The sequence below is a fragment of the Protopterus annectens genome, chromosome 1.part0 (assembly GCF_019279795.1).
Source record: "Protopterus annectens isolate FY-2018-M chromosome 1.part0, PAN1.0, whole genome shotgun sequence".
NCBI classification, from domain to species: domain Eukaryota; kingdom Metazoa; phylum Chordata; order Ceratodontiformes; family Protopteridae; genus Protopterus; species Protopterus annectens.
In genome coordinates this window covers 682,279,521-682,306,775 of record NC_056725.1, presented here as the reverse complement: position 1 = coordinate 682,306,775, position 27,255 = coordinate 682,279,521, and the positions used below count along the sequence as shown (strand labels likewise).

The window sequence follows — 27,255 nt, the reverse complement described above, 5'->3', positions numbered from 1 at the left end:
GACAGGACTAACATTTAACAGAGTATAAAGGATTAGTCCAGATAAAATCACTTTAGCTAGCAGATCTAGTAGACTCTGTCTCTCTGATACCCTCCCTGTGGGAGGAATAAAGACACCTTGTTGAAGTTTCCAGTACTTTATTCAGTTAAGCAGGTAGATGGATGAGTGTTCTTGTTCTAATGAGACTCAAAGTGAGACAAAGACAGAGAGAGTATACGACAGGGACATACTGCAGAATCTTGGACAGTGCAGCATAGAGTAAATGCCAAGGCAGAAGAGCTGCCATGATCCCCAGACATCACCAAAAGAAAGACTGTGGATGAGGTAGTGGAATTAATCCAGCACGGTGAATAAGGAAACAAGTAAGAAGAAGCAAACAACAAGTCAGTACCAGTCAAAATACTGCTCATTATGTTTGCTGTCCCAACTGTGCTGGATACAGCAGAGGAACAAATTGCAATTCCAAAATATGGTACCAAAAGGAATTACAGTTTGCTTTCATGGAGTACTCCACAAAGGAGTAGCAGTCCCTCACACATCCAGCTGTGTCTCAAAGGACAGGGCACTGGAATGGGTAAGTGTCTGCATTTGTGTGTGTGTGTAGATGAGGGTGGATGCTCATCACCGCCTAATTTTATGATAGTGCTGGTGAAATATTCTGCTTTGACATATATAGGTGTGTGATTTGTCTTACATGCTGAGTGAATCTCTGTATTGAAAACACGTAGTAATGCATAATTTTTGCCCAAGTATGTAATGAGCAAGCATATCAAAAGTACATTTCTGACCAAGAAAGGTAGTTCCATTTAAAGGCATTTAATCCATGTTTGCAAATATTTATTTAGTTAAGGTATAAATAGCCATATGGTGCTATATTTGGACCAGAATCTAAAATTGTGTTAAACGTGGGGGAAGCTAAAAGGTAATACAAAGTGTGACAAAACAAGAAAGAAGTACTTTGTGTAGATGAGGGGACAGCAGGGGAGGCGCAGGGTGACTAGCATACAACAGGGGTTCAACAAAGGCCTTCATCTAAGGGTCCATTGCATCTAAGGTTGGCCTTGTTGATGGCAGTCAGGCATCTAACACTTTAGCACACACTGAGACTACGAATGAAAATGAATGACCCCATCCATTATTTGGTGACAGGTAATGGTTATGGACCTAATGAGATAGAACCTCACCCCATTCCAATTAGATTCACTGATTTAGTTGCTTCTTGCAGCCTCCTTTACTTTGAAGTCACTGACTGCTATTAGCATTAGTCACTGATTTAAATGTAAGACATTTCTTTCCTCTTAAGTTTCTATATATTGAACTTTTTTAGAGTCTCTCAATGCGCATTTAGTATTGAAAACCAGGTAACATTTTGCTAACTAAAGTTCCTCTGAACTATCTGTTAATGCTTCAAGTCTCCAAATATAAGTTGACAAAAATACCAAATTGTAGTCAGAGACCTGTCCAAAGACGTGTATAGTGAACAAAATGCTGATGGCAGTCCTAACTGCCGTAATGCCTAATACGTAATGTTTACTGCATGTTTATTAAACATTAATCCTTGATCAGTTTGTATGCCTTAGTCCATACTAGATTCAACTACTTTGAGCTGGAAATTGCTCAGTGTAACTATAGTACAGTCTGATCTTGCAAATTTCATATCCTTGCACATATTTGTATTGAAACTTAAATCAGTTCAGTGCTCATGAATTTATTTATTCAGAATTTAATTAATTCATTAATGAATTCATTCAGAATTTATTTCATTATTGAATATGAAAATATCTTCACTTTTATGAATAGTTGCACTGATTGTACAGTCATTGGTATATTTATTAACCAAAAGTCTGCAGACATTGGAAAGCCAGAGAAGACCTTATTAAACAATACCAGTCTGATGCCAGATCCCCGTATATAACTCCACTTCTCATTTTTCTCCCTGCTGATATTTCTTCATGTATAAATACATTTTGTACTCTATCCTTAAGCCACTCTGTGATCCTCTGAATAAAAAACTGATTTATATTTAATTAATAAAGTATCTGTAAAATAGTATTGTGTGACACGGTACCAAAGGTCTTGCTTGCATCCAGATATATGACATTATAATTTCTTCAAAGATCTACATTTTATGAAGCTGTGTTATAAAAAGTTGCTAGACTTGTTAACATAGAGTACCCCTCATGAATCCATGCTGTGAATCATCTGCATTATAGTCATATTTATTTGTCCTTTTTTCCCTCCCTGCAGTTGCTATTAGCTCCTCTTCTCATTTAAAAAGTTTACCAATGCCACCTTAGCCTCCCAGGGCTCAACATGTCCCCTCTGGGACCAATGAAAAGATTGAGGACGCTGTTGATATGTCATATTGCTGCAGGGGAGTGTGTCCTGACCTCACAACCCCTCAGCATCCCTGTGAGCACCATAACTGCTGCATCAGTAAGTGCATGCTCATTTCTGCACATGCTCAACCTCCAAATCAAGCTCCTCAGGCTTTTAGTGCTGCTATAGTAGCAAACCTAGACTGCCACACCCCCATCCCTAAGATCGGTAAGCCGATGTCAACCACTCAGCCCCACTCTCCTTGTGTGGCCCCTTCAGAGCCAAAGTCACTAATCAAACTTAGGTCTTCTAGGTTGCAGTAAGAGCTTTATCCCTCTGTGCCACAGAGCTGCACATATTTATGTGTTCCTGTCAAGTATTGTAATAAACAGCATTCAAAACATTTTACACTTATCAATGTTAAGCTTATAGGTCTATAAATGACTGATTCTGTTTTGCAGCCACCCTTAAACATACACACCTAATGAAACTTTGCCCAATCTGAATATATATAACCAGTCCTAAGAATTTCTTTAAACAAAATTGTTAATGGTTCTATACCATTCAATACTGTAAACCATAAGGCAGGCAGAACAAAACCAATGTTATGAGGACTTTGAAAAATCTCCTGGAATATTGTAATGACTGCTAAGCCTCCACTATTAATTTTCTCAGCATGAATAGAAATAGTTGCAAGGGGCTGCAGCAATTTCCTGTACCTTTCCATTGTGGAAGGTAGAAACAGACAAATAATTAGTGATTAACCTGCAAATGAATAACAGTTTTAGACAGCTGTAACCTATACTTTTATAGAAGGTCACCTGTTATACTTCAGGTGGTGGAATTCTCAAATGTTAGTAAACCACAAAATGCAAAAATGGGATAGAATAGTGATTACTAAACTAAGCAGCTGTTTTGATGTATTTAAAAAGTTTGAAAGATATAAGGTATTTAAAAAGCATTATCTATATGCTTATGTGATTTTTACATTTATTTATTTATTGAATGTGTTGCTAGTTTGCAAAGTTGAGTTCAGTTTGAGAAGAATTGAATATCCATTGGCTCTACTGACTTCACTGCATTACAGCCCTCTTCTCCAATTTAATTTCACCAGATGTTTACAGTTTTGATACACAATGACTTTTGATGATGTTCCTTTCCACTGTGTTGCTGTGTTAGCCAATAGTTCTGCCATGCTGTCAGGCGCTGATGTCATTTTAAAGCAGCCCAAAGGCACACAAACATTGCAGAAAAGTATACTTTTCTAACATTAAAGCATCACGCTTGGCATCTTTTTACCATATACTCATCAACAAGCTGCAGAAATAAGTGTGAAAATAAACTTTTCTAACTACACATATACATTTTGTGAAGGTTTCATCTGACAAAAAACACTATACTACACTACTTAAATGTAATGACTTACAGTAATATTATTTTCTTTGTATTTCAAAAGTTAGTTTTTCTTCCGTTATATTGACTCCATCACAGGGAAAAAGACTGAAATGTAAATCTGTGTGGTAGCTTTCAAAAGCAAAGAAAAAATACTTTTATTTTTTTAGCTATTAAATTATTAACTGCTGTATACAAGAAGGCAGAAATTACAATGATTTTCCATTTCTTTTTAGAACTTTGACTTTCCATTACCCAATCCTTTGAAGGTATTTGAATTGTTGGTGATACCAAAGCAAGAATACCCTGTTGTTTGCATTGGAGTAAATAAGGGCACATCTCCTAATCAAGTAGTTCGGTTTGAAACCATCAACCTTAACTCAGCGTCCTCTTGGTTTACTGAAACAGGAGCTGGTAAGACAATCACACATACACACAAACACACGTGCAATGGTGTACAGTAGGATACTGTGGCATACAGGTGTCCTACTTTTGTCTTCTAATACAGTGTCTGTGGGTAGTTATATGCATACCATGTGTATAAATGTTGAAATGCTCCTTATTGTGGCTTCCCAGAGAAGCAGAAGGCCTGCAAACCCAGAATGGGAAATAGGACTGAACAATTTGTTGTTTGCATTGAAGTAAATAAGGGCACATTTACTATATGATTCAGAAACTACTTGCTAGATATGCATAACTCAGTTTTAGGAAGACACTACAACAGTAGAGCCATAGAAATTGTTGGAATGTAGTTTAATTTTGCTCTGTGGTATGATTAAGTAATGTCTAAGATAGTCACCCTGCTTATACACATTTAATATATCGGTGTAAGACACTGTGCTATATGAAAGATAAATTATTTAAAATAAAGTTTGACAGCCAGACATAAACATGTAACATATAGGTGTACCTTTAAGAAGTAGCATGCATCAGAGTTCACAATATATTTCATATTGTTCGGTATCCTGTAACTGTTGCACAATCTGAAGTACTTGTTGATGAATCTTACCACATGCAAATGGTGTTTGTCTTTTCATTCTAATATCCCAGTACACCAAATGTTGCATGTTGATAGAATTAATCAGAAATGTCATTTTTCACTGTTGTTTGGGAAATGGTTCAGCTGCAGCCAGTTGGCAGTATCTTTCTTCCAGCTAGGAAATGGAAATTGTGGATCCAGCAGTTTTATTTATTCCTGCCTGTGAGTGGAGTATTGTAGAAGAATGAAAAGGTACAGTATGCTATGTTTCTTCATTGTCACAGGCGAAGTAGTATATATAGGTTTGAGTTTCAACAGGAAGAAAGAGCGTACTGTGCTGAAGAGACAAAAGTGTAAAGAGTTATTGTGTGAGCCATAAAATTATCTGCAATTTATTTTTAATTTTATTCCTCATGAAAGCACACTACTGATGCTTATGTTACTAAATCTTCTCTGATATTAATTTTGCATATAACATAAGTATATGTCTCATTTTGTCTTTCACTTGTGTATAATATAATGTGTCTAACATGTGTATCATCAGTCTGAGACTAAAATAGGCCCAATAGGATCAGTGCTGTACCCAGGTTAACAAATTCAAAATAAATGAATAAATAAATAGTAAGCTAAAAGAAACTGAACCAAATACTGTGAGTTTAGTGCGTTATATGATTCCTTGTTTCAAGAGAGAGTCAGGTGTGTGATATAACAAATGATAGGATGAGGGACAGATTACTGAGGGACTCACATTTAATGTTAAGTGGATAATCTGTACAAATCAAGTGAAATAACCTCTTTATAATTAAAATAACTCACCAAAGTGTTTATTTTACCATGTTATGCAGATAAACTGAAAATGAACGAATATAAAATAAAATGAATTGAAACTAAAGCCTATATGAAGTAGAAGAGATGGGACACAGAAAAATAAGCTTTATTTAGCAGTTATGGTGTAAGAATGACAAAAGAGATGTCGATTTATTAATAAAATATTTAGATATTATGGCAAAGGAATTTATACAAAATGAATGAAACATACAGAATGTAAAGAAGTTTGCATATTTTGGATCAGACATAAAAAAATTTGTTGTGTTTTGACATAGTCTGTGTTGAGAATGTGCCCAAAGGTGATTGTGTGCAGAATAAAACTACAGAAAAAGTGCAGCACAAACATGGTTTTAAACTGGAAAAACAGAAGCATAAAAATAATAAATGATGTGATATTTAAACAAGACAGAGTGTGCAATGCAATGTCACCTTATATTTAAAGCACTTGGCCTGTTCACCCAAGAGTTTATCATTTTCTGATAGATGCCTGAGTATTAAGAGTATTTGCTGTTCCAAGAAAATACTGGTAGGTTTGTGGAGTAGAATGAAGAATGAGTTAAACTGTAAGACAAAAAATACTGTTATTAAAAAAAACACAAATCTTGTGAAACCACATAAAATTCTTATTTGCATAGTTGTTGTCGCTGTTTCGTCTCTAACACAAATAATAAGAAGGCTTGGGGTTTCGTTCAGATGCTTTAATGCATAGAAATACAGCAGGATGGATAACAGTATCTTTAAATACGAGCAAACTAACAGACAGAGCTTACATACATACATGTTCACATCTCAACAGCTAACTAGAAAATGGTAGTCAGGCTCGCACATGCTCACTATTTATACTCTAGTGCATGCCCCTGGATAGCTTCTTAAAGCTATATACACACACTAATTGATCTACATCCTCCTCCTTAAAAAGATTGCCCATTATGCAAACCAATAGCAGAGATAGCCATGCATTACTATGTACATCAGAAACAACATACAATATTCAAGTCCAAGTTGCTTCATATCTGTTGCAAGATTTAGGGATTCGACCATATCTCGTAACATAACAACTGGGACTAAAATTAGCAGCTTGGACAATCTGCAGTGCACAACTCGTATCAAGAATGTCTCAATTCATCACAGGAACAGGAATGTCCTCTGGAGCTTCCCCTGGAATTGGAACACCGGACAACTCACTCTGAGATAAACAGTCTCTCTCACAGGCTGTTCACTGTGGTATAGGCTCGGATACCGGTAGTAAATGCTTCCAATTCATTCTAAAGATTCGTTCTTCTGTTTTCACAATGTATGATCTCGGCTCTGGACAAATATTCTTCACAACACCTATCCAGTCATAACCTTTGGACATTTGCATCCTTACCACGTCTCTTTTTAGTTATGGATTGAGCAGTCTGCTGGTCTTATTGTAGTATGACATCTGGGAAAGACATTTCCTCAACAGACTGTGTTTCACTGATCTGCTGTTCTTGATACATGGAACCAACAATTGACTACTGAGTGGTAATGTGGTTCTGGTTTGTCTTGACACAAGTCTCTGAGCAGGTGAACCAAGATGTTTATCACAACGAATATTTCTGAGAGTCAAGAGATTCAGGAAAACATCACTATTATCTTGTTTTGACTTCTCCAGTAACTCTTTTGCACTTAGCACTGCGCATTCTGCCAATCCATTTGACTGCGGGTACTCTGGACTACTTGTGACATGAGTAAAGTCCCGTTCATCTGCAAATCTTTTGAACTGTTGGCTTGTAAACTGCATGCCATTGTCTGAAATAACTTTGTGTGGACTACCATAAACAGCAAATGACGTTTCATCTATGTAATGGCTGTACTGGATGCTACTTTAAGAAGTAAGTCAATCTCGAACCAATTGGAGTAAAAGTCTACTAAAACCAAATAATGTTGACCATTCCACTCGAACATGTCTTTGGCTACTATCAACCATGATAGTTCTGGAATCTGGTTAAGCTGAAGTGGTTACTTCTGTTGATGAGGCTTTGTACTATTACATACTATTACATACTGAACAAGAAGAAAGTACTCTCTCAATGTGTTGTGACATAGAAGGCCAAAATAATCTCTCTCTCTCACCCTTCTATTGATAGATTCAGTTCCTGGGTGACCATGATGCAAGATAGTAATGTACTCAGGTTGCAAGGACTTTGGAACAGTTACTTTCAGACATTTCATTATACCTTTGTCAGACAAAATGTCATCTTTGTATGGAAAATAAGGTTGCAGTTCTTGAGCTAAACTAGATTGCTTTGATGGCCATCCTTGATTAATAAATTGGTTGAGCCTTTGTAAAACTCAATCCATGGCTGTGTTATCTGTCAACTCATCAAGACTTGTGGAAGAAACATTACACACTTCCATGATTTCAAATTCATCTATCAAATGAAAACCTTGATTGCCATTCTGTTCACTGGTATTTCTGGGAGATCCGGATAATGTATCAGCAAGATAAAGAAGTTTGCCATTCTTGTAGACAAGATTGAAATTGTACTTTTGCAATCTCAGCATCATGTGTTGCAGTCGGGCTGGGGCTGAATGCATTGATTTTCTCAAGATTGTGACTAATTGGTCTGTTTCAGTCTGGATAGGTCTACCATAAACATAATCATGGCACTTTGAACATATAAACAGAATTACCAAAAAAATCTTTCTCAATCTGGGCATACTGCCATTCAGTTTGGATAAGAGTTCTCGATGCATAGGCAACAGGGTGATCCTCTTGTAGATTGACTGCACAAAGACCCAATTTCATAGCATCACAGGAAAGTGTTACTGGCTTGTGAACATCATAGTATCTGAGTGTTGGCAGACTAGCAATTCTCTGTTTCAGGACATCAAATGCTCTTTGGTGTTGCTCTAACCAAGGCCAGGATACATCTTTACATGTCAGCTCTCTGAGTGGTGCTGATAGTTGGCTCAAGTCTGGAATGAACTTTCCTAGGTAGTTGACCATGCCAAGAAAATGTTGCAGGGCTTGAACATTGTCTGGAGCTGACATCTCGAGAATGGCTGATTGCTTTGAAGGAACTGGTTGTAGGCCTGCACTCATAAATAAATGACCAACATAAGGAACTTCTTGTAGCCTGAATTTGCATTTGTGTGGATTGAGCTTAAGATTAACATGACATGCTCTTTCTAGAACTTTTCTGAGGTTTCTGTCATGCTTGGCTTCATCATGACCTCCTACTAGTATATCATCTACTATGATAGCATAAGGATACCCAGAAAAAAATTTGTTCCATTGCACGTTGAAAGACTTCATTTGCAGAATTTATCCCAAATGGCATTCTCAAAAATCAGTACCTGCCAAACGGAGTACTGAAAGTAGTGAGCAATGTGGACTTTTTTGTCAAGATGAATTTACTAAAATGAACTCTTTGCATCTAAGACAGAAAAAGTAATGGCATTTGGCATCAAGGCAGTGACTTCTTCGACTGTGCACATTGGATGATGAGGTCTTTTTACCACTTTGTTCAAATCTCGTGGATCATTACATATTCTGATGTCATCTGAGCTTTACTTTTGTACTAGCGTGGAAGATACCCATTCAGTTGAAGTTTCCACTGGAGAAATTATACCTAGTCGCGCCATTTTATCTAACTCGGCTTTGACTTTGTCCTGCATGGATATTGGAACTTTTTGTGCTGGCCTGATAACTGGACTGACCTCTGGGTCTAACTTCATGGAGTACACAACTGGAAGTTTGCCTAGTTTGTCTTGAAAAAAATATTGATAAGTAGAAAAAATGTACTGGGCAAAATTAAGAGTAGTGGTCTAGTAAGCTAACATGGTGGACTTCCTTATTAAATGAAAGCAATCCCTTTTTCAAAGAGTCTCTGAGCCCTAATAATGACTGGATGTTCCTCTTGACCACATAAAATAATAAGTCATAACTCCTCCCTGCAGAGTAACATAAAAGCATACCTGAGCCTTCAGTCTGAATTTCTTCACCTCCATAAGTAACAAGTTTCTCACATCTTGCCACATCAAGCCTTACACCTTTACACACTCTCACAAATGTTTCTGCAGACATAACATTGCACTTGGAACTCGTGTCAACTTTGAGCTCTATGGGTTTGCCATTTATCAAAACAGTACAAAATACTTCATTCTTGGCCCTTAAATCTAATGCATTGACTGTTTCTTGAAGCACTGACATACCATCAACATAAAGAGTAGGGCTGCCACAGTCTAACTGATCAACTTGTTTCTTAAAACGTTCCCTTTTTAATAAAAGAATGTGGGCCTTTAGATTTACAAAATCTTTTGAAATGATTCCATTCATTACATTTGTGGCATTGTTGACAAAAAGCTAAACACTTGTCCTATTTAGATTCATGGCTTCCACCACAATTACGATAGTTGGCAATGAAACTAGGTTGGGGCCCATGCTTTGAGTTTGCTGACTCACTCTTATACTTCACTGAGACTGCGCACACTCTGGAATGTGCTAGAAAATTCTGGGGTTTACCAATAGGTGCTGCAGCAGTTACAACTGCCATGTACTTGGGCCTGTTTCTTTTAATAATGTGTTGCATACTATCATCACTGTGCCTTCTAGAGCTGCTCTCATTTGTAAGAATATTTGTGTGCTTTGGTGTAAGCTCATATATCTGACAACTCTCAATGGCTTTATTCAAAGGTATATCACTGTCACAAAGCAAAGTCTTTCTCACAGCATCATCTTTTACACCACACACAAGTCTGCCTTTTATCAACTCATCCCTTGAGTCACTAAATCTGAATGTTTTCGCTTTATTTCTAAGGTCAGTTGTATATGCTGCAAAAGTTTCACTGGGCTTTTGATCCCTTGTGTACAATAAGTGCCTTTCCATTGTAAGATTCATCTGGGGGTTACACATTTCTTTAAATTTACATTTTAAGCACTCTGGGTCCTCCCTTGACTCAGCCTGTATGACAATATGATGGTTTCCCCCTCTCCAGCATAAATAGCAGGCGCATACACAAATTCATTGGCTTCTGACCCAGCTAAATTAAGTAGAATAAATGCCTTTGTACGATCATCTTTATCAGAAAATGCAGCCTGTATGAAAATGTCATACTCTTGCTCAAACACTCTCCAGTTCTCAGCAATATTACTGTCAAACACAAGTGCAGTCAGCTTTTGAAATCCGTCTCCCATGTCCACAAAGTATACACAAACACATTAAAATATGACCCTTTGTAATTATTTATGTACAAACTGTTCTGTGAACTTGTAACAACATTCAAATGCACAATAAACTCTTCAAAATACTGTACTTTGTGAAATATGCCCTGTAATGGCTGTATTCTGCAAAATATGCCCTGTAATGGCTGTACTTTGTGAAATAGCTTTACTGAAATACTGCACAAACATGCAAACACTTTATACACTTCTGATAACTCGGATATCTTTGCTTAATATGAAAATACATATGCTTTGAGAAAATGCGGTCGTTTCCCTTTATTTTATTAATTTTATGCAATTTGGACTTGATTTCAAACATTTTCTGTAATAATTTGAATATGTATATCAATAACGTGCATATCTGTTTATGCAAATATCGTTTAGAATGTTCTGTATGCCCCTTTTCATTTTATATGAATAAGAAATAGTGCTAAGCAAGATTTAATATTTAAATTCATTTCTGACCTGTTTTGCAAAGTATTACCTCTTTTTCGGATGACTCACTCCTGTACATTCCTCCAGTCACAGCCAGGTGCCTCTAATTGTTTTAGCCATGCCATCTCAAACTTCATGCCCCTTGGATGTGCCAGTCCTGACTTCATGCCCTTCAGACATGTCACTCATTCATCTCTAACACAAATAATAAGAAGGCTTGGGGGTTCATTCAGATGCTTTAATACATAGAAACACATCAGGATGGATAACAGCATCTTAAATATGAACAATCTAACTAATAGACAGAACTTACATACATACATGTTCACATCTCAACAGCTAACTACAAAATGGCAGTCATGTTTGCATGTGCTCAGTATTTATACTCTAGTGCAAGCCCTTGGATAGCTTCTTAAAGGTATATGCACACTCATTGATCTACAGTTGTATAGTGATATAATAAAGCTAAAGAAAATGTATACTATCTACTTCATATAGTTGATGTGGAGATTTCTGCCATCCAGGACCAAAGTATTTCTTTAGTGTTTAGTAAAAACAGGGATTTAATAAAATTGTTAGATGTGTATGATTTGTAAGCCTAACAAACAAAGAGGTCCATAAGCTTGCTTATTATACCTGCATCAGGTAAAATGTCAAGTAACTTGATGAGGTCTAAGTACTCAGCATGCACAGTAAGCTCTTCATCAAGTGCAGCTGATACTTTGTTAAAAAAGACACCAAATCAAAGACACAGGACCTTCCCTGAACAAACACACATTAATTTATGTCCAGAAGTAATAGGTCACCATCGTCAGCCTGTACGAGCTCCATAATTATCTCTACAATTATTTACATAGCATTTAGATAAGGCAGGATTATGTTGTTATTTGGGTTAGATGAGGAACCTCCTTTCTTGATAGGAGAAACCATAACCTGTCACCGTTTTCTTTTGGGGGGAGCATAATAATACCCATTTGTTAACCTGGGAGGCCCACTGGAGTCCCTTTCACAATGGCCAGATAAGTGACTTTCTCAAGGTCACAAAGTAGGCAAATGAGGGCTAGGGGAATCAGACCCTGTTGCACAAGACCAACATCTCATAACCTTAAATGAATGCACTAACTTCCAAGACAGGTTGTGGAGAAGGAGTTGTTGAACAGAATATGTAGTGTGTGGCTAAGATACTCCTTATAGTATACAGGATACTCCATGGAAATTTATCTGGTCTCATAAAATCAATGCTTTGCCCCCTATTACCTCCCGCCCCAACTACCTCTACATTTATAGCAATCACAGCCACACCCACAGCTCACCCTCACATCACCACCACCAATCACAGCTCCTCAAGTCATATCACATTATACCACACCAACTTGCTCCACACAAAATACTCCCAATCACTCTCATTCCCACTAGGCATTTTTTTACATCACCCACACTACTTCCCCTTCCACATATAGTGCAACCCTATAATTCCTATTCAGCCCCCCCCAACCTAGAAACAACTTAAACTTTATAACCATGACTATCACACAACTAAGTCTAGTCTGTCTTCTCATAATTCTTTACAACACCACAAGTTATCACTCTAGCAATATCCCTAAACTTAGTAGCACAACACAACATTATGCACTCTCGTATACAGACACCACACATTATAATAATATCTGCCCACAGTTATTCAAGAACTACATAACGGACCAATTCAGAACTAAACATATATGCTCTCATTCCTACTCCAAAAAAACACAATACTTTCTCACACTCCTCACCAAACTCCAACATCTGTATAGCCATTTTAACTCCAGGCTCACCATAAGTGGGGATATCCACCCTAACCCAGGCCCAAATCCATCCTGTCCAACACAAACTGCTCCAACACAAATGTCAGAACATAACACACCCACTTTCTTCATCCCTAGGCAAATCAACAACAGCAGCAAAACCAACCATCTTTTAATGCTAAATATTAATATTAGAAGTATCAGAAATAAAATACCTGAACTCCAGGCCACAATAGCACACTACTCCCCAGACATAGTTGCTTTAACAGAAACTTGGCTAAATAAAAACATAGCTAACTCAGAAGTTCTCCCTACCAGCTGCAATATCATTAGACAAGACAGACCACTTCATAAAGGAGGTGGAACTGCCTTACTGTACAAGTCCAACTTAACTGTCCGTCAATTACCAAACTCCTCCCCCTCCCCCAATAATTGGGACATACTTATCTCACAACTTCAACTTCACCCTAAAAAGGTCATCACCACAATTGTGATCTATATTCCACCTGGTAATACACCTGCTAGCCTTGAAGACTTCTTATCCTGGTGTTCTTCCACATACTCACAAGAAACCCTTATTCTGGGGGACTTCAACCTAGATTGGTTCACCTGTATATCAGAATCACCAAGTAATCTAATAAATCTCCATGGCTACCAGCAGCTAGTCTAAATTTCAACTAGATGCGATAAAAAATCTAAAAGGGAATCCATCCTGGACTGGGTCCTAACTAACAAACCCACATTGTACCCTCACACAGGCAGTCTCCCAGACACCTTAAGTGACCACAACATAATATACTTTATACGTAGTAGAACAAGCATATGCAAAACCGCTAACTATATATCCACTAGAAACACAAAAAAAAATTCTCTCCAGAGGTCCTCAACACTTTACTCTGTAACTGTGACTGGACCCCCCCTAAAAACCCTTCCACTTGACCAGGCTGTAACATATTTCAACAAAACATTTCTACAACACCTAGACACTGTCGCTCCTTTGTGCAAAATCAAGGTTAGAACCTCTACAAATCCCTGGCTCAGTAAAGAAACCAAACAAATCCTCGAGTCCAGAGACACTGCCTGGCTTTACTATTAAAAAAACAAAGAAACACAAAGCCTAACTAAGTACCAAGAACTGCGCAACCGTGCAAAAAAATGCAATAGGCTGGACAAAAAATCCTACTACACAACATTACAAACTAAATGCCAACACAACCTGCAAAAATTTTAGAAAAATGTAAACCAGCTACTAAAAATCCACCCAAAAGGCTACCCCCAAACCAACCACCCCTGACACTAAAGTTCCCATCGGAACACAATTCAACTCCCACTTTGTGAACTCAATTCTATCCTTAGTATCACAGGACAGTTCCTTCCTCACTATCCCCCCCAACACAAATAACACTAATACAAGCTTTACCCTCAAAACAGTTTCCACCACTTCAATCAAAAGCATGCTCTCCAAACTAAAAACCTCATCAACAACAGCCGACCTACTGCCCAGCTATTTCTTGAAACTCACAGCAGATGCTATTGCTGTCCCAGTCTCCACTCTCATAAACAGATCAATTGTTGAAAACTATGTGCCCAAACTCTGGAAAATATCCTATGTTACACCCATACATAAAGGTGGGACCTCCACTGAATTTAATAACTACAGACCCATTGCTTTACTCTCCCCCCTGGCCAAAATCCTAGAAAAATGCATCCATACCCAGATGCTAAATTATCTCCTAGACAGCAACATCTTGTCACCTACTCAGCATGGTTTCAGACCTGCCCATAGTACCACTACAGCCCTCCTCTGCTTCACAGACACAGTAAACCGTCTCAAAAATGAAGGCTTACAAGTGTCAACTCTTTTTTTGGATATGTCCAAAGCATTTGAACAGTCTCACACCAAATCCTGCTAAACAAACTAAACCAATATCATCTATCAAATTCCACTCTTACCTGGTTCCAAAGCTACTTAACTGACAGGTACCAAGCTGTGAAATGGAAAAATGCTCTCTCTCCCCTCAGCTGCCCATAACTATAGGAGTCCCACAGGGTTCTATCTTAGGACCACTACTATTCACAGTCTTCAAAAATGACCTCCATACCTCCACACAGCATGCATCCATAATTCAGTATGCAGATGACGCTACCTTAATCTGTGCTGCACAAAACATTCCCACCCTCCTGCAAACAACTCAACTAGCATTCTCTGACATTGAAAACTACCTTACCAAAGCCCAACTTATCCTCAATCCAAAGAAAACTCAGCTTATGATTATAACTAGTTCTAACAAAAACACTAACAGTCAATTCACTATCTACTCTACAAATGCTACTCCAATTGTTCCAGTGACACAGGCTAAGCTATTGAGAATAACCATAGACTCCCACCTAAAACTTGATAGTCATTACAACTTAACTATTAAAAAAGTACATGCCAAACTGGGGTCACTCTACCATATCAAACCATTTCTTACCAACAACACAAGATCAGCCATTGCTCGCTCCCAACTTCTATCCACCCTACTCTATGCATCTCCCATTCTGACTAATCTCAACAAAACTGAACAAAGCAAAATGGAAGCCTGCTATAACAGAATTGCCCGCTTTGCTGCAAATTGCTCATATAGAACTCATCACTGTACTGCTTTGAGACAGCTCCACTGGCTTGAACTGCCCAACCTCCTAACCTACAATCAGCTCTGCCTCTGTCATTCTATCTATTACCTCCTCAATAAGTGTCCTGCCCTCAGAAACCTAGTACAACATCACTCAGCCAAAAGGCCTCTTAGATCACCAAGCAAACTACTACTAGAAGTCACCAACAGCTACAATAGCTTTGGAGATGCACTATATAGTAGTTCAGTGGCTAAAAAATGGAACTCTGTCCCTACTAACATTCAAAACACATCATCCAAAGCCTCCTTTAAAGACCTCATCAGGCAACATCTCAAGCAAAGTTGGCAGTGCCATGATTGCTCCCCAGGCTAGTGAAAGTGGATAACATATACATACTAAATCTAGAGCACTTGATAATAGTTTTCAATCTTACTCACAAACACTGGCTAATCTACAATGTATGTACTGTACCTGTGTACTATGTATGTATTCTACCTATGTTCCAAATGTCAGCTGTACACCACAAATCTATGAATTACCTTTATTTTTAAAATTAATATTTTTTTGTTTGTTCTCTCCACTATAACTCTTTATGTGCCGCATACCACTGTAAACACATGTCTCTTGTAATTTGTGCGTATATTGATCATGTCTAAATAACTAAATGTGTCTGTAATTTTTCTTTGAGGAGCTTTTCTCATCGGGCCTCTGCTGAAAAAGGGCCTTTTCGGCTCAGTCAGACACCCCCGGTTAACAAATGTAAAATAAATAAATAAATAAATAATTTTATACAAAGATAACTTGGTCAACTCAAGGAGAAAATGTCTATTCCCACTGTTAGCTAGTAATTTAATGCATAACACTGTGACACCAAGCATAAGCAGTTTTTAACAACTGTATATTCAGAGCTGCTGTTTCTTGCCAGAAAAGAAAAAGAAGAGTGACGCAGTGTTACACACGTAATGTTCGCGTAAAAACAATAATTAAAGGCTTTGTCCTAATGGCAAACTGTTGTGTTATGCACGTATATCAAGAACAATTGTGAACTAATTTTTTCAATCCATTAATGAAGAGGAATTTGTTAATATACAATCAACTTACTGTAGTTCAGGTTTCGGTCATGCACTTTGTTCAAGGCCATTCAGTTATTTTGAATTCAGTGGGAAACAGTAGCTGTACTGTACTTCTGAGTCTAATGGCCCTGATTCTTGAAAGGTAATAGAAAAAAGTGGTTTAATTACTTGTTCATTAGTTGTAGCCATCATTTGCACCATATGGAATATGTTATTTACTTAGTCACTTAATGTTTCTTAACCAAATAAGTGGGTTTATCCACGGTGGATTTTTTTAACTACAACCTAGGCCAAAAAATGTATGCTATAAATATAGTCAGATATATGAAAAAATACAGGTGGGTATATTAAACTGTATAAATATAAATATGAATATACAATCCAAGTCCACAAGAGGCTGGTTAAAACCGGTAGCAGTATATTATTATGATGCTTATCAATATACAGGCAAATACAGCAGAAGGGTACTTATAGATATTTACAAAAACACAGAAGGGGCAGCAATAAATGAAAAACAAGCAAGGGAAAAAGCTGACACAGGAAACAATGGAAAAAAATGTTCAGATCCAGCTCTCATGAAATCAACCCTCATACACTTACCATTATGAAAAGTATTGTTATCTGGCTAGTTAGTAATCTGAAAACTTTCCTAGGAATGCTCTACAAAACATCAGTGACATTTTTCATCTGTTGTTGCCTAATCCATGAAACACTGAAAGTCATTTTGACCCAAAGAAGAAAACCTTATTTGATGCTACAATGGCAACATTATAAGCCAGACTCTTTCATAAATCGTTTTTCATTGTAATAAATGTACAGTTTACTTGAACAGCCTGTTTTATCAGTGCATTCCAGAGGTCAAGGTGTCTTAACATACAGTTTGTCTGTAAATCTTCATCTTTGAAATCTGTTATAATTTGAAAATCTAATCTTGTAAACTGATAAACTACTTATAAGAATAACATCTCTGGTATAAGTTAAGACCATTAGTAGTACAGACAGAATAATTGTAGAAAAGTGCCGTTAACAACTTTAGATGTTATATTGGGTACAGACTGGCCATCTATAGGGGATTTCAATTGTTACTACAGGTTTCAACCATGCCCTTTGTTCAGGCCAGGTGAGTCACATATCTCTAGGATACTGTTTCAATTTTAGTGGGACATTGCACTTTCCTTCACATAGGGAGACATACCTAGTCTGTTCAAACTACAGAACTGTTCTACAAACATGGTACTCTTATGTTAATTCTGTCCAGATACCTAAAAGTACTCACTAGACATTATCTGTACATTTGGAATGGAAAGTTTCCATTTGTTTTCATCGTAGTGTTGAACTCAAGAATCTTGTATTTATTCACTCAGTAATGTTTGAACTGCTTATCATTTGGTTAAGTAGTAAAATGTTTAAAAATGGAAGAACACACTATATTTCAGGTCAGAAAAATTAAAATTTGTGTACAATTCATTTGTACAACAGTTCTCCCTAGTTTATCTCTGTTAACAGCTGAATAAAAGATGACTAATATACAAGTGAACCAGGATAAAAACTGAGTGACAACAAACACTGCTAACTAAAATAAACCAAAAAGCTTTTATTATAGCTTAGTAAGCACTTTTGCATTGTCCTCAGTGCTTCATCAGACTTTAAAACATCTTACATTTCATTGCAATGTTGTGCTATGCTTCAAAATTTTGAATGTTGGAAACATCTAGCAATTCTAGAGAGCCAAATTAAGCAAACATACACAAGACATTAAATGTTCATTCAGTCATTTTATCATGTAATCCTGGCAATGAACTGATCTGTTTTTTTTTCTTCTCTGAGTCTCATAGAACTATATTTAATGGTTTTGGACTTGTATATTTTATTGTGACAAAGCACATATCCACTGTTAGAACTAGGTGACTAGTACAAAATAAGAAGTTATGTACCTACCATAACGTTCCATGTTAGTTGTCTTCTCTCGCCTTCTTTCTTGCTTGATGGGTTCGGAGCCGATCCCTCGGCTCCGACTCGGCACTTGCTAAGCTCGAGAGTCACTTTTACCAGCTCGAGGCAGCCCCATATCCCATGATGCAAGGCGGTAAGTACCCAGATCTCGTTTGCTGACAAAGGGCAATAGCACCAAGCATAAAATACTTCCCAAAGGAAGAAAGAAACTTACAGATGGAAAAAGGACCAGGTCTGAATGGTCTTTAGCATAACAGTTTCTTATACAAGGTCTGTCCAGGCCAGGGGGAAGGAGGGAGGGTCGCAAGAAAGAAGGCGAGAGAAGACAACTAACATGGAACGTTATGGTAGGTACATAACTTCTTAATGTTAAGTTGTCAATCTCACCTTCATTCTTGCTTGATGGGACCAAGGCCCCTAGCACCTCTATCCTGGGTGGCTCAATGGAACAAACTCTTGAGGACTGTAGAGCCAAAACTGGCTCTGTCCCTGGAGGCCAAGTCCAATTTGTAATGGGAAACAAAAGTGTGAGGAGTAGCCCAAGTGGCCGCTGCACAAATAGTGTCCAAAGGAAGTCTAGCTTGAAAAGCTGTAGAAGTAGCTAAGCTCCTAGTTGAATGTGCTTTAGGTTTTGAGCACAGCTGTTTTCCCTGAGCGAATAAATTTCAGAGATGACCAAGAAAGCCATCTGGACAAAGTCACTTTAGAAACAGGAAGGCCTTTTTATTATCCGCATAGGAAACAAAAAGTTGATCAGATTTTCTAAATTTTTTTTGTTCTGTCCAAATAATATCTAAGTTGACGGTGGACATCAAGATAATGTAGCTTTTGTTCAGCTCTATCTGAATAGTTAGGGAAAAATACCGGGAGATCAATGGATTGATTCAAATTGTTCTTTGAAGCGACCTTAGGTAAAAAGGTTGGTTAGTTCTCAAAGATACTCTGTCTTTGTGAAAAACCAAATAGGGGGGTCGAACCGAAAGAGCATGAAGTTCAGACACCCTCCTGGCAGATGTAATAGCCACTAGGAATAACGTTTTCCAAGAAAGATATTTCAGGGAACAAGAAACAGCTGGCTCGAAGGGGGGAAGAATCAAGGATGTCAGCACTAAATTTAGATCCCACTGAGGAGGAGGATTCCTGATTGGAGGTTTTAGTAGGAAAATTCCTTTCAAGAAGGCCCTGCAGAGCCTATGGGACATAATATTATGATCTGCTATCCCGACATGAAAATTGGAAATAGCAGCCAATTGAACTCTGACTGTGGAAGAAGAGGAGCCTGCATGAAAAATCTCTGCTAAGAAGTCCAGAACTGCCTGAACAGGGGCAGTAAAAGGATCAATATTTTGGGCCTTAGCCCAATAAGAGAAACGCTTCCATTTGCTTGTGTAAATCCTCCTGGTAGAGGATTTTAGTGAAGCTACTATGATGTCTCTAACTGGGTTAGAGATCAAAGGAAGCCTGGTTAAGGAAGGAAGTGGAGCAACCATGCTGTGAGGTTGAGAGAAGGGATTGACCGGTGCAGCTGACCCGATTGGTGAATCAGAAGATCTGGCACTGGGTCCAGATGCCACGGCTGCACCAAAAGGTGATGATGGAGGAACGGGAACCAAACTTGTCGAGGCCAGTAAGGGGCAATGAGAATCAATTTGGCTCTCAAAACGGTAGCTTTCTGGATCACCTGAGGGATCAGAGGAAATGGAGGAAGGCATAAAGAAGTCCCTGGGGCCAATCCTGGGTCAGAGCGTCTCTGGGGGGATGACCTGATAGAGGGAAGAGGCTGAAGAAGTCTGGACATTTGCTGTTTTGGGGAGTAGCAAAAAGATCGCAACATGGACGACCCCATTCCAGAAAAATCTTTTCCGCTATAGATTGCTTGAGAGACCACTCGTGAGGCATGAGGATAGCTCTGCTCAATCTGTCCGCTATAATGTTGGTTTTCCCAGGGATATGCGTTGCTACCAGAAACCGATGAGAGGAGATCGCCCATTGCCAAAGTCTGAGCGCTTCTCGACACAAGGGGTAGGACTTGGTTCCGCCCTGTTTGTTGATATACCAAACTACAGACATGTTGTCTGTGTGGACTGCAATTGTCCCTACGGGAAGAAAGTCGTTGAGGGCTTGCAACGTTAAAAGCACTGCTCTCATCTCCAGGACATTTATGTGCAGATGGTACTCGAACGGTTGCCACATCCCATGAACCATCCTGCCCTGATAATGACCCCCCCACCCGATCAGGGAGGCATCCGTGGTGACAGTGGCTATCGGGGATGGGGGTACAAAGTACCTACCTTGGTGAACCTGAGACGATGTGATCCACCAAGCAAGATGCTCTTTGCATGTCTGTGTCACCAGAATCTGGTGACGCATTGGAAGTTGCTGGTATGACCACTGTGTGAATAGCATCCACTGAAGAAGGCGCATGTAGAATCGAGCCAGGGGAAGAAGAGTAATGGCCGCAGCCATGAGACCTAATACCTTTAGAACCATTCTGGCCTGTATTTTCTTGCTGGCCAGAATGATCCTGACATGAGTCTGAATGTCTGAAACTCTTTGTTCTGTAAGGGTAGCTGACATCCGAACAGTGTTTAAGTCTGCGCCTATGAAGGTAATAGACTGGCAAGGCGATAAGGATGACTTTTCGAAGTTGATTGAGATGCCCAAATGAGAACAAAGGTCTATTGTGTAATCCCTGGCTTGTATAAGCTGATGCCTGGTGGTGGCTGACAGGAGCCAGTCGTCGAGATACGGAAACACCTGGAATCCTTGACGTCTCAGGTGAGCCGTGACCACTGCCATGCATTTGGTGAACACTCTGGGGGCTGTAGTGAGACCAAAGGGCAGGGCTCTGAACTGGAAATGACTGGACCCCAGCCGAAAGCGGAGAAATCTCCTGGAGCATCTGTGAATTTTGATGTGATAGTACGCATCCTGAAGATCTATTGAGCACATCCAGTTGTCCTTCTGTAAGAAGGGCAGAATTGACTGAAGAGTGACCATTCAGAATCTTGTCTTCCTGACAGACTTGTTGAGTCTGCTGAGATCCAATATTGGTCTCCAGTCTCCCATCTTTTTGGGGACCAAAAAGAACCTTGAGTAGATTCCGGGCTCTGAATGGTCTATTGTAACTGGCTGAATGGCTCTTTTTTGCAGTAGTTTTGCGATTTCTGACTCTGCAATCTCCCTTAGACCGGGTGGTACATCTGGAAGGGAACTTGAGGGGAAGGGACTTTCTTCGAAGGGAATTATGTAACCCTTGGATATGATCGACTGTACCCATCTGTCTTGAGTGAGGGAATGCCAGGCTTCTGGGTACAGTGATAATCTTCCCCCGACTGCCTCCAAGGAGGGACAGCCGGGCAACACCTCAGGGATGCTGAAAGGGCTTGTCAGAGAGAGGCTCCCTGTTTCCCTGGTTCTTCGGACCCCCTCTGCCTCTAGAGCGGCGTCTGTTGTTGTTACCCACTCTGCCTCTAGGGGTAAACTGACCACGTGAATCCGGCGTGACTCCTTGGGATTTACGGAACCACATCTTCCCACCCTTCTGTCCTTTGGGATAAGGCCTAGAAGGGGTGGAAAAACGGACTCCAACAGCAGAAAGAGTCTTGCCGTCCTGCTCGCACCTGGTCAAGGTTTCCTTCACCTGAGGGCCAAACAAAGCTGACCCATCAAAGGGAGAATTTGTGAAGGACGCCTTAAAGGGATCCGCAAAATCACATAGCCGCATCCAGGCTTGGCGTCTAAGAGCCACACCTGTGCTCTGCGGCTCTACTCGCCCATCCGCAGCATAAGATATTAGCCGCATGGAGGAGTTTGCAATGGAATTGAGGGTTCCTAGCTGAGAAGCTATTTTTCTTGAGCCCCTGCAGCTGTAGGATCCTGAACTACTTCTCCCAGCTCCTTCAGGATACCCCTGTGGAGTCTGGTGAAGTGGCATAGGTAATTCTGCGGCCGCTTAGCAAAGGTCGCAGAGGAAAACATCCGCTTACTGCATCTATCCATGGTCCTAGAGTCCTTATTAGGAGGATGGACGGGCACGGAAGGATCTGCAAGTTCCTTTTGGTGGCCGCAGCCACCACCATGGCATCAGCGGGACACCCTTAGTAAGGAATTGTTTGTCACACGGGCAGTGATAAATTTTGAAGGCCTCCTAGGGACTGGCTCTACAGAGTCAGGAGCTGCCCACGCCTTTCGTGCAATAACCTGCATAAGGGGGTCGAAAGGCGGAGACACCCAGGAGGTGGAGGGCCGAGATCCAAACGCCTCTAGGTATACTGACTCATCCTCAGAGGGATTGTTGGTGGGCCAGTTTCCCTCTGTTTCAGAAGTTCTAGGATGTCTCAGAAGGAGACATCCTCAGAGGGGGATCTAGGGATCCCTCTGACTCATCAAAGTCAGTATCCGAAGTGACAGACTTGGGGGAGTCTACATGCTTCCTCTTACAAGTCCTCTTCCTAGGAGGATCTCCCGAAACATCAGGAGAATCCTCGGAAGAGGGGAAATTGCCAATGGGGAAACCTGAGGCGGAGGATCTCTGGGTCCTGTAGCAAGAGAAGTGGCAGAGATGTCAACAGGTACTATAGAGGGAGGAGCTACGGGAACAGACTGCTGACTGATACCAGTGGCCAGTACACTCTTCATCACCTCGAATGCTCCCCTCCCAGGCAGGTCCGAGAGAACCCGCTCCGAAGAGCTAGGAACACCAGGGGCCACCGAAAGGGAAGTCTCCGAGGCAGATGTCGGAGCCGAGCTCACCAAGGCCGAGGCTCCAAGGGGAAGAGCGGGCTCGGACAAGGGTCCGATGCCACTCACCCCCTCGGAGGAGACCATGGAAGCCCGACCACCGAATCCCTCTAAGGAAGGTCTCGAAGAGGAGATAAGAGTAGAGGCTGAAGGAACAGAAGGGGGTATCCGTCCTCCAGCCGTAGCAGTAACCATTCCCGAAGACTCCAACTCCAAGCTCTGGGGTAGAGTTGAAGGAGGAACTGTAACGGGGTGTGGAGCAACAGTCGTCTGTTGAGACGGACTGTGTAACATTTGGGCCAGTACCTGTGACTTAAGTAATCTACTGACCACTCTCTCAAGGTCATGATCTGACAGTCTGGAAGACCTTGAAGATCGGCTCCGATGGCTCCGCTCCGATAGAAGAGGTGAAGTCGGAGCCGAAAGTATCGGCTCCAAGGAAGGAGACCTCGATCTCTTCCTGGAAAGAGCCATCGGAGCCGATACTATAGATCCTGTCGGAGCCGACTTCTCGGAGCTGACAGGAAGCCTCGATGTATCGGCTCCAGCCGGAGCCGATACAGCCACCAAAGTAACGGTGTCGGAGCCGATCGGAGCCGACACCGATGCCTGTGCCACATGGGTGTCGGAACCAATCGGAGCCGACATCGAAGTGGGCACTACAGATTCGGCACCGATAGCCATCGGCGCCGAAGGCTTTGTTAAGCTAGAATCGGCTCCAGCCGGAGCCAATCTCGACTCGGAACGAGTCGGAGCCGAGGCCGCAGGCTTAGATACAGAAGCCTGGGCCTTGGAAGATTTTGCTGATTTTGGTGGAGCCGACTTAGCCGGAGGGCCCTCCGGCTTAAGAAGGCCCCTAAGAATCAGCTTATTACGTCTCTCCTGCAGGACTCTCTGGCTGAAGGAATGACAAATAGCACAGGAGTCCTGCAGGTGAAGAGGGCCCAGACAATACAGGCAAGAAGTGTGACCGTCTGTCAGAGACATCTTCTGACAGCACGAGTCACACTTCTTAAAACCTGAGACCCTCTCCTTTGACATGGTGCTGAAAAACACACACACACACCAGTCAAAATTAACTTAAATAAAATACCAAAAGGTATTCTATAAAACCAACACACACACCCTAACAGGGGGGGGGAATGGGATAGGGAAAAGTTTGACTAACAAATATTAAAGGAGACAGGGATTTTCTGTCAGAAAAGGTACAAAATAAACTTAAAACTATCAATAAAAGGTTTTTTACTAAAAGGGGCTTAAATCTCACAAAAGTGAATAACTTACCAGGAGCTGGTAAAAAGAAGACCTCCTAAGCGAAGCGGCAAACGAGATCTGGATACTTACCGCCTTGCATCATGGGATATGGGGCTGCCTCGAGCTGGTAAAAGTGACTCTCGAGCTTAGCAAGTGCCGAGTCGGAGCCGAGGGATCGGCTCCGAACCCATCAAGCAAGAATGAAGGCGAGATTGACAACTTAACATGTAGTTTTTATATATATTTTATGTATACTTAAGCCATAATATAAATTATAGTTTGTTTTATTTATTTTTTAGTACACTTTGGCAGATACTGTACTGTCTAATTTGCTGTCAGAGTTTCTATAACTGATTGGACAGCTTGTTATGATGTCATAATTGGAATCAATCTCTGATTTGTGGCTTGGATTTTAAATAGTGAGTGTTAACTTGTGTATTTTTAAAGTCTGATAAAGCATTAAGGAGAATGTGAAAGCACTTAATAAGTTATAATAAAACCTTTTTGGTTTATTTTACTTAACCATGTTTGTTGTCACTAAGTTTTTATCCTGGTTCTATTCTTTGTGTACTGGTGTGACAACTTCATCCCAGTTGTGCGGTTGTTTTTTACTCTTTTGGACTTTATAAAAGTGAATTGTTGTATCCCACATCTCCACTAAAATATGTTATATTCAGTATGGACAATCTCATGAAGAAAATATAAATAAGACACATACACCTGATATTATAGAGCTTCTGTTTTCCTCTAATAACAGCTGAATGAAAGATGATTCATAGATGTACAACTATACTGAAGTGCATGGAGCATGGTGATTACGGTCAGATATGTAGAAAAAGACAAATCAGTTAAGCGCTACTAGTGTTTGAGACCCAATCTTAACAAATGTTAAGCATCCTGTGCTTAACTTGTTAAGGTCAGTTCATATGCTAGGCATTCAAATCTGCCAATACTGACCATCAAAGACAGTGGTAGAATAAATAACAGATTTATTTCTGCCTGCTGTCCATACCATAACATCTCTCACTTCCTCGCATAACTTAAAAAGTAGCTAGAATAACAAATGTATGTTAGCATGCAATTTCTGAAAGATACGATGTCTGAAACTCGAATGTCATTATTTAGTAACTTCAATCCACAGTAATTTGCCTAAAAAACAAATATTGTATGGGGAACAGACCAAACATATGAGGCAAAAATCTGAGCATTCTGCAAAAATGTCGACATTTGGGAGGCATTTGGTGAGTATAAACATAAGGGACTGTGTTACAGTGTCTTCCTGACAATGCTCGTTAAGTGCTTTGCATCTTTAAAAGCCAACAAAACACTTAGTGCCTTGTAATTTTAACTAGTAGTTCATGGAGAAGGAAGAAGTTCCAAGCACTACAGAGAATTATGATCTGGCACCTGATCATAACCTTTAAGTAAGTGTTCTCGACATGGATACCAAGATTCACCTCTCTGTTGAGGTGATTTTCTTGGCATTCACATCTCAAACATGTAATAAGAAGGTTATGATAAGTGACCCACTCATAATCTTTTATAGTATAACCCAGGCTTCCACAAAAAAATACATTATGTTCAGCCTGGCCGACACGAAGAACAAAATATAAATAAAATACTTATGCTAATGTTATAAAATCTGTTCTTATGGAAATGCTCTCTGCATCATTGCAACATTATTTATTTATTAGAGTTGTTTACTAGAATGATCCTACTGGGCAGAGCCCCTTTTTAACAGAGGTCTGAGAGAAAAGCTCAACATGAATTTACACAAAACAATAAGTAAGATTTTGCAGTACAATTGTCAAACAATTATATGCAGAAAATACATACTGGCCCTAATTCCAGAAGACTTGCTGTCAGCATAAATGGCCACTTACAGTGAGATCAGGCTGAGAGCAGGTGTTTTGGAATCTGGCAAGCATGTTTACAGACAGGCCTTACACCGAAGTAAGTCAATTAGGTTAGGGCAAAGAAGCCGTCAAGCAAAGTATAGTGTGGAAGGAAAAGAAAATGTGCCAACCTCAGGGCCTGAAGAAAAGCCTTGTCGTAAACGATATGAAATGTAGTTAACTGATAAATAATTCAATAACTGTGTAGCACTGTCACAAGACCTTAATCATTAAAATTTGCAGTAGATTTATGGTTTTTCATGATTACATTGACTCCATCCTTAGGAAAACATGACAAGGGCTTGTTCCAAGGGACTGATAACTGGCACAATGCATTCCCACAAATTGTGTTATCCCAACACAAGCAGAGTGTTTGACTAAGCATTAAAAACACAGTGCTGTTATACCCAGCTGATGTCCATTATCATTAGGGTCACTGCAAAAATATCCCAAACAATAAACTAAAACAATGAGTGAGAAGGTCACTGAAAAACCAATCAGTAAAAACAAAATGAAAACTCCAACAAAGCTAGAACTTCCACTGAGTGACCTCCCAAACCTCCTGTATCAGAGGCACATGGGATATATGCAAATGAGCCTTATGAACATATATGCATATCCACAGCTAGTAGAGTTTGGCTTTATTGGCCTGAAATTGTCCTGTAAAATGAAGGAACAAGTCATGGGCATTCAGAATCACCAATTAGCTGAAACACCTGATGTTCATAAGGCTCATTTGCAAGGATAAGCAAGCAATGGCATAAGGTTCTGTTTCAGAAAACTTGTTACA

General features: G+C 39.9%; 1 protein-coding gene across 2 annotated transcripts in view; it reads left to right on the top strand.

The window, feature by feature from the left end:
- LOC122794052 (mitogen-activated protein kinase kinase kinase kinase 5-like) overlaps window positions 1–27,255 on the top strand; it is a 1,947,254-nt gene that overhangs the window by 1,742,256 nt on the left and 177,743 nt on the right. For both annotated transcript variants that reach the window (XM_044062187.1, XM_044062182.1), the window contains exon 28: window positions 3,948–4,125. In XM_044062187.1, the coding sequence (XP_043918122.1) occupies window positions 3,948–4,125 (178 nt within the window). The remainder of the gene's footprint in view (window positions 1–3,947; window positions 4,126–27,255) is intronic.